At 36.0% G+C, this 9,147-nt stretch overlaps 1 protein-coding gene across 2 annotated transcripts in view; it reads right to left on the bottom strand.

Annotated features, from left to right (window-relative positions):
- The window catches only part of Fancb (FA complementation group B), a 40,417-nt gene that overhangs the window by 30,722 nt on the left and 548 nt on the right, over positions 1-9,147 (bottom strand). For both annotated transcript variants that reach the window (XM_004874860.3, XM_087193717.1), the window contains exons 2-3: positions 2,998-4,017; positions 36-188 (exon numbers count right to left, since the gene is read on the bottom strand). In XM_004874860.3, the coding sequence (XP_004874917.1) occupies positions 36-188; positions 2,998-3,948 (1,104 nt within the window). In that variant the 5' untranslated portion in view covers positions 3,949-4,017. The remainder of the gene's footprint in view (positions 1-35; positions 189-2,997; positions 4,018-9,147) is intronic.

Raw genomic sequence — 9,147 nt, 5'->3', positions numbered from 1 at the left:
CATAAAGAAATGTATAATGAGTAAATAAAACTTACTGAATAGTTTATTTTGCCAAGATCTGTTATTTTAAATGAAGCCAGGCGATCAGAGTTCAAGGAGTCTTGAAAAAGGAGCAGTACTTGTTCAGTTCCAGTTCCAATAAAGTCATCTATCAGTACTGTGCTAAGTTTTTCCCACTTAGCAGCAACCTGAGAGAAATGGAGCATTAAAGAATAAATAGAGGACAGCACAGTCAGATGTGAAATAAACTAAGTCCTTTAATTTTAGGTAGTTGCAATTTGTTACCCTCAATCTTGCAAATGAGTAATGAAAATGGTAGTATAAAAACTAAAATAAAGTTGTAAGAAGATCAAAAACAATGAATTACAACAACTTCATAAATAAGATGATTAGATTTAATGCTTTATTAATGTGCAACCAGGGACTGTGACATTCCTAATTTCTATATTAAAATCTTATTATAATCTATTTAAAAATTCTAACAGCTCTCATAACTAACTTTTGGAAATTCTAACATTTATCATGATTAAAACTCTCATGAATTCTTTATCTAGCATGGCTAATTTAAGGATGACTTTCATCCCCATAAGCCTTAGTAGATATGTATTTATGATCAGAACCTAATTACCCAAGGAATTCGGTTACACTAGGTAACTAGAGGTACAAATACACACTTCAAGAGCTCCCAAAGCAGAATAAGCTATAGCAGCATCAAGGTGAACTTAATACCTTAAATCCTGGCAGAAGGGGCATAGGTATTACAGGGGAACACACAGAAGGTGAGGAACACCAGTAGTGGGATACCTAGAAAAACCCTGGATTAACAGAATGATGTGGTCAGTATATACCAGAAGACCCCACATTTAAAACAGAAGACACTTCTTAACTGTCCACAAGGCCAAAAACTTTCAGATTCATCCCTGGGAATACTAACACCATGAGGATCAGATCCCCTTCTCCCTGAGGGACGAAAGCAAAATCAGCAACTCAGAATCCCAGGAACACAGGTAAACATCATCTACACAGTGATGGCAAACCTTTCAAAGCTTTCAATGATACAAACAGCCTGATGAGGCACACATGCCACAGGTTCGCCACCACTCATCTAGATGAAACAGGAAGGTGGCTTATATTAGGGCAAGAACATAAGTAAGGCTCTTCAATTTAACATAACCAACTATCAGTGTTGACCCTGTAAGACTAACTTCTAAACCTGTGATTCTTCACTTGTGCAGGAAAACAGCTTATTTGTAAACTCATACGACCTTCGATGATTAGCACTGGAACATAATGAACTATGGGAAGAGAAATTATTAAGAATGTGCTCAGCGTGTAAACATCACAGAGCTGTGCACACATGCATGCACATACACATTTATTAGCACGTTAAGAACAGTGCTGACACAAATACGAGTGAGTCACAAATGCACAGCACATGTATAATTTAAAAATCTTTAGTACCAGTGAAAATAAAAGGTAAAATTAATTTTAATATACTTTTACACCTCACTATCAGTAAAACTTGGTTCCAGGACTCCCCTGCAGATATCAAAATCTGTGGATGCTCAGTTCCCTTACTTAAGATAGTACGATATTTGCATATAATATACCCATATCTTCCCATAGATGTTAAATCATCTCTAGATTACTTTTAATACCAAAAACAATGAATACTAAGTAACAGTGGTTCTATTGCATTGTTTAGAGAATAAGGACAAGAAAAAGAAGTCTATATATGTTCGGCACAGACATAATTTTTTTTCAAATATTTTAAATGTGTAGTTGGCAGAGTCCATGAACCTTTGGATATGGAGGGCTGACTGTACTAACCTAATATGTCCAAAATGCTACCATATTGATTCAGTGTAATCAATTTAAAATTGAAATATTTTATTTTTTACTAAGTCTGTGAAATCTTATGAGTATTTAACATTTATAACACATTTTAATCCAGACCAGCCACATTCTAAATATTGAATAACCACACATGGCTAGTGGCTATCATATTAGATACCACTGCTTCAGAACATATTAACCTCTTCCTATTGATGATGTACCAATATCTGTGTGTTGTCAGGGACCTCAATTTCAAAACTGAGGTCATACAATGGATTCTCACAGATTTTTGTCAAAACTTGCAGAGACAATATCTACTTGAGAGAAAGGCTGAAAAAACCTAGACAGCCCTCTGTCAAGTCCTATCACTGGATTGAACACATACCTAGGGCTTTTATGAAGTGTTAATCTGGGAGAACACCACCCTTGATTTTCATTATTTATTCTGATTTGTACTTGTTTGTATCTTATCTATCTTTGTAAGCTGGCTTAATTCCTTCTCAGAATGAGGTAGTAAAAGGATGAATGAATGAATTCATAGCCAACCCAAAGGAAGATTGCTTCTGTTGCCTTCTGTTTGGGGACAAAACTGCTATCAAAGACACCATTTTATTATTTAATGTTACTCATTTTAATACCCAAAATTCCTTACCTAATACCACAAAGGGCAAATTCCCCTCAAAAGTCAATGTTAGAAAAAATTTTCCCTTGTAGTACTATATGTTCTACTCAATTACAACATTTGTCATACTGACTTTGTCTTAACTGCTAAGTATAATTGCTCAAATTCAATTACTGCACTTAATCTAGGTTTTCAGATATGATTAAAAAATTGGAAATTAAGACATTAAGAACAGTAAAAGACAAATTAATTATAATTATAGCTATATGTTTATATATTTCAAAACTTTAAAGGCTTTGTAACTTAAAACAGCAAGGCAAAAAAAAAACATTGTCAACTGCGAGACCTTGTCTCAAAAAAAAAAATCATTAGGTAGTTTTCAGGCAACATTAAGAAAAAACAATGTAATACATGTGATTTTAAGTACAACATTAATAATTGACCTAGATAATAAAATTCTGGGAAGAACTCTATGAAGCATGGGAATGCTTAAAATGTCTATAAACACTAATTGAATTATTATGCGATTAAGTACATACCTGAAAGTTCTTTTTCCAAATAGCACAAGCATCATTGGACCTAAATAATACAATGAAAAAGAGGTTTCCTTCACCTGAATCTAAAAGTTGAACTGAACAAGGATCTTCAAATGGAAGCTGGCATACATTTTTAGGAGTCCCATTTTGGAATGAAATCAGCTGATTCTTTTGAGTAAGGGCAATCAAAGACATTCTTAACTGGTTGGTGATGATCTCAGTTGAACAGACGTGCACACAAGTTACCACACTGCTATAAGCTGGAGGTATAATGTATGTATTACTTAATACTTCTTGATTTTCAAAAGAGTATGCACAAAATTTGGTATTCCAAACTGCATAATATGATTCTGAAGGCTTCTGGGTGCATTCTTCTTCAGATAAACAACCTTCCGTTGGTCCCAATAAAACTACACCAAAATTTTCAATCTCACCCGCCCACTCAATAGAGGAAAAGTTAACTGACACACTAACAACTTTGCCAATTTGGGAAGAGATACAAAAGAATGTTTTGAGGTGTTGCCATAAAACTAGAGGGCCATTAAGGACCCTTATACTGTCCTTCAACTCATAGTCTAGTTCAAAACTCAAAAGCCTTTCAAATTTATTGGTACTGTGAAGAAATACCAGAAAATATTTGAAAACCTTATTACTTTCCTTGCTTTGTATCAAAATGCAAGGGAAATTAATTCTAGTTCTGAAATCTGAAACACAGTTGCAACACACAATTTTTAAATTAGAGTTTTCTTCCTTTATGTTGAAGCATCCAGTGGACTTCAAAACAAATGTTCTTGTTCCTCTGTCAAATACCATCCTTCTGACATGTAATATGGATGCCTTTGCAGGCCATTTCTCTGTAAAATTGCCCTTAGACAGATGAAAAACAAGGACTTCCCCATTAAAACACAAGAGCCTTTCTTGTTCGTTAGATGACATTGCTTGTTTGCTAGTCATCCACAATATCAAGTCTTTGTGTTCCTCTAACTTTCGAATGCAAACTGATTCCAGCTCATGCTTTTAATCCTAAAAAAGAAATGAGAAAAACTTCCATGAAGTAGGCAGAGTTGAGAAGAAAACATGTTTCTGTTTGAGAACTATTACATAGGTAACTATATATTTCATTAAGTAAGCACATTTAAGCTTTTTATAATATTTTGACAATGCTGCATTATTAGAAAAAACATAACCAATATTATTTCTGTACAATGCTTTAAAAAGTTTGCCAAGTATGAGAGTAACTAAATCAAATCAAAGAATATACTAAATGTGTTAACGGCACATATTTAAAGGTGTCCTCTTAAAAGTGAATTCAGAATTCTTTACGAGTCATGGAATTTCTTTTTATTAGTGTATGGTTGCAATGCAGCATAGTGATGTTCACTTAGGGGAACTAGGGAGAGGTGAGGGGAAAGGAAGGAAGGGAAAAGAAAAAAAGAGAAAAGAAAGAAAAAATAGAAACAAAGCTTTTGTAAATAAGGAAGGGAAGAGGGATTGAAGGAAGGGGAAGGGTATGGGAAATCAAGATACATCATGTGCAGGTACAAATTCCCTAAGATGAATGTGATCATTATCTATATCTAACAAGCACCAATAAAATTAATTTAAAAAACAAAATTCCAGAAATAAAAAACAGAAGATGCTAAAACAAGGCTTTTAGAAACTCTATAGGAGTAATAGAAATAAAACTTACTTTGTAAGCACAGTACATTTTTAGGACCTAAGAAAGTCACTATTCTTATTCAAAGTGGGAAAAATTTGAGAATTATGACAACTTATTATAATGAACAGAAGAATTAAATAGTAACTATCAATCCTTCATGCTTATTATATGCCAGATGTAATACATACACTGTTTCATCTAATGCTCATAACTATTCCCTTAAAATTATTCTAACTATCCTATGCTTTAAATGCAAAAACTTTATTTTAATGAAGGGAAGACAATTTCCCACTGTTGTAACCCTAAACAACAGCTCCAACCCTAATTAGCATGGTACTAGATTTGAAAAAGAGGCTCTCTGACTCCTGAGCCTACACTTTAACCACCACACTGTCCTTGCATGCATTTCCTTATTCTGAACAAACTGCTTGTAAGAGAGAAATCTGACAGAATTAGGAAAATAAAAATCAAAAGACCCCCCCAAAAAATTCAAAAGAACATTCTCTAAGTTGAACACATGTATATAAAAATAGACACTATTCTTTCTTTACTCAGTGGCTATCCATACTGAGTCACTCCTGTGACAGTATTTAAAAGCAGTACTGAATGCTTGCCGTATCCGAAGCAAAACATGCTTGGAGATTGGTGTGAAGGCCAGGTCTGCCTTTGACTAGAGATGGGACTTTGCACAAGTTACTTAACCCCTTTTGCTTCTTTTATCCACATCTCTATAATGACATAAAATAACAGCATTTACCTCACAAGGTACAAGTGTAAAATAATAGAAAGCAATTAAGGCAGGGTGCAGTGGTGCACACCTGTCATCCCAGCACTTGAGAGGCTGAGGCAGGAGGATGGCCATGAGTTCAAGGCCAGCCTGAACTACATAGTGAGACCTTGTCTCAAAAAACTAAACTAATATAAAATAAATAATAGAAACCAATTAAAATATCAGCAGTTTTGTAGTGTGTCACCCACAGTCAAATGTGGTCTGAAAATATTAAGTGGAAAATTTCAGAAACAACTCATAAGTTAACTGCACTGTTCTGGGTAGCATGATGAAACCTCCCACTATCCCACTGCTTCCCATCCTGCCTGGGACCTGAATCAGCCCTTTGTCCAGCACATCCCACATCCACACAATATATGCTTCTCACTGGTTAGTCACTTGGTCACTGAGTTATCAGTGGGCCAACATAGGATCACAATGCTCACATGCAAGTAACTTTTATTTTACTTAATAGTAGCCCCAAAGCTCAAGTAATGTAAAGGAAGCAGGAGGGCTTAAACATGAGAGAGCACATTAACTCTGTACAGTATGCAAAGCTCCAGGGCATATAGGAAAAAAGGTATTATATACAGGGTTGGGTACTAATGGTGGTTTCAGGCACCCACTGGGGATCGTGGAACATGAACATATCCCCTATGGATAAGGGGAACTACTATACCCAATAAATGTTAGCTGCTATCATTGACATCATTGTTAATCATCATGGCCAGCTCTGGCTTATGCAGTATGTAATATTAGAATCACCAAAAGAATGGTTACACACTTAAGGGTTTGTGAAAGACCCCCCTCTACTATAAATAACTCACATTCATAGTCTTTTCTCCTATTTCTGAACCATTTTGTACACCAGTAATTCAACTGTTTCAGAAATAACTGAAAAGTAGGTCATTTACAAATAATACTGTCTCCCTCTAAATGAGAAGAAAACTTCACAAGCCTAAGTTCTGTTTTATCATTATAAAAACCTACAAAGTGCACCACTATGTACCACTATGAACCCAAGCATACAAATTTAAGTTAATGTAGCCAGCCTTTTATAGGAAGGATTTTGACTTTGCCTTTTTATTTTTTTAATTATTATTTTTTCATCTCTTTTTTAGATCACTTGGACTCCTAGAAGCAATCTGCCATACTTCTAAGACATTCAAGCAGCTCCATGGAGGTGAATACACAGCAAGAAACTATTGCCTCTTATGAAAAAACAGCAAAGGACTGACTGAGGCCTTCTGCAAAAGTTGTATGGGTGAAACTTCTTGGGACCAGATCCTGCAGCCCCAGGGAGAGATCCTAAACCAGAACATCCCAGCCAAATTCCAGACACTCAAAAATAGTGAGATAATAAATGTGTGCTGTTTTATGTTGCAAAATTTTGGAACAGTTTTTCCCCAGTATCCATAGGAAATTGTTCCCAGGACCCCCCAGCAGATGCTAAAACCCCCAAAAGCTCAAGTCCCTTATATAAAATGGCATACTGTTAGCTATTATGCCAATTTATATAAAGGCCTCAAACATTCATAGCTTTTGGTACCTGTGGCTGATCCTGGAACTAACCCCCCAAAAATACTGAAGAATGACTGTAACCTATGCTAGAATAAATATAGTAGGTTGGCAATAAATTATTACACTCATCCACTCTTTTCTACCTATCTTCCCCCTCAATAAACATGGTGTTCCCTTCAAATGCTTATAAATCCATTTTGGCACTATTAATTTTAGAACTCTTTGAACAAACCAACATTGTGTGTATTGGTCAGCTTTCACATTGCTGGGACAAAATACCTGATACCTGCAACTTAAAAGAGGACAGGTTTATTTTGGCTCATAGTCTCACAGGTTTCAATCCACAGCCAACTGGCTCCAAGGCAGAAACATCATGGCAGAAGGTGACGGTGGAGGAAATCTGCTTACTTCAAGGTAGCTGGGAAGCACAGCACAGGGAAAGAGCACCAGCAAGAAATATACCCTCCAAAGGCAAGGCCCCAGTGACCCACCTCCTCCAACTGAGCCCCACCTCTTAAGAGTACGTTCCACTATGAACATCAGACTCCAGGACTATCTTAATCCAGTCAAATCGAACGTTAACATTGACTGGTCCAGGGTCTTTCAGAAGATCCTAGAAGAGCATTATATCTGCATATAAAATACAAAAGTATCTATAAGAAACCACATTGTGACCAGGAGAAAGTATCCTTGGCAAAAAAGGAAAACTAAGATGTCCAACTAAAAATTGTACACAACACTGAAAACAATCATATAAATGTAATGCTGAGAGATTTCCTTTTTCCAACATGTATGACATTGTTAACCCAAGTAAATTAACTTGACTACAAAATAAGTCCACTGTTATAAAACTATTTTCTCCCTTCACAAGGGAAAGATATTTCTTGAGAGCCTACCTACAACTGATCTCCCCTTTTTCCTTCCAACTATGATCTACATACACCTGAAATGTCAGTGAGTGAGGGGGGATGATGATCCACTAAATTAGAGAATTAAGGAGGTTTTCTATGCCTTAGGAAGGACTTCTAACTTTCTCCTATAAGCAATGATAATTCATGGAAAGATTACAAAAACAGAAATCACAAAATTGTACTGCCACCCTAAGAAGAGTCTGGTGACAGTGTTGAACATGTGAATGAGATGAAAGTAGAAACAAAGCTAACATTTAGGAGACAATTATGAGCGCTTAATAGGACTGATGATGACTTTGTAAGGCAATTTGGTAGTTAAATCAAAATGCATATATCCAGCAATTTCATTGTGAGACATAATCCAGGGAATTCATTCCACATATGCACAAGGACATTATTCTAGAATGTTCCCTACACTACTGCAAACAGTGGATATAAAAAACGTAAAAACTTCAATGATCACCAACAGGAGAATGAATAAATATAGACGGAATGTCACAATAGTTTCAAGGAATATATTAGATCCATGTACAGTATATCATCATAGCTAGATTTTGAAAATAAAATGAATGAAAATATTCTTATGCCATAGACACTATTACTGCCCTATTGTAAGATGGGGACCCTGAGGCAGGGAATTTCAGGATTTTCTCAGAGGTCTACATATTAAGTGCCAGAGCTAAAATTCAAATCCAGGAAATCTGGAAGTGGAAGGAAGGATGGACTAAATATTTTATGCAAAATTCTGAATGACTGTTGATCCTGAACAAGGGAATGAATATCAGGGCAGGGGAGTGGAGTCAGATTAGGGAGATTAGTTATAGTTGAAATACTTTTAAAAGATGTATTCAAACAATTTTTAAACAATGTAATAATGATGTGAGCACATGTTCAGTTATTTTCCCATACAAAACTATAGATGATGGACACATGGAGGCCTCTTCCTAAAATTTCTTTGTACTTTAGAGTATCTTTCAACTTTTAAGGAAGGCAATACTGTATGCATAACGATTTCCTTTCAATTATTATTTTTAAACCAACAGACCTAAAATTGTTCCAGTACTTTCTCAACCGTGGCACTAGCCCTGACACTGTGCACTGGATAACCACGGTGGGTTGTTCTGTGCGTGGCAGGGTGTCTGGCTGCGTTCCTGCCTCCTAACCACTAGAAAGCAGTAACACCCATTTCCCTGAGTTGTGTCAACTACAAAGGCCCGCAGAAATTGCCAAAAGTCCCCTGATTGGCAGAACAGACAGCACCCCCCCCACTGAGAGCGACCATCCTAATTAAA

Source organism: Heterocephalus glaber, unplaced genomic scaffold, assembly GCF_053883595.1.
Source record: "Heterocephalus glaber isolate CG9 unplaced genomic scaffold, H.glaber_assembly_v1.0 deba00001594, whole genome shotgun sequence".
In the NCBI taxonomy this organism is placed as follows: Eukaryota; Metazoa; Chordata; class Mammalia; order Rodentia; family Bathyergidae; genus Heterocephalus; species Heterocephalus glaber.
The sequence above is the reverse complement of the archived record's forward strand: the minus strand, read 5'-3'. Positions and strand labels throughout refer to the sequence as shown.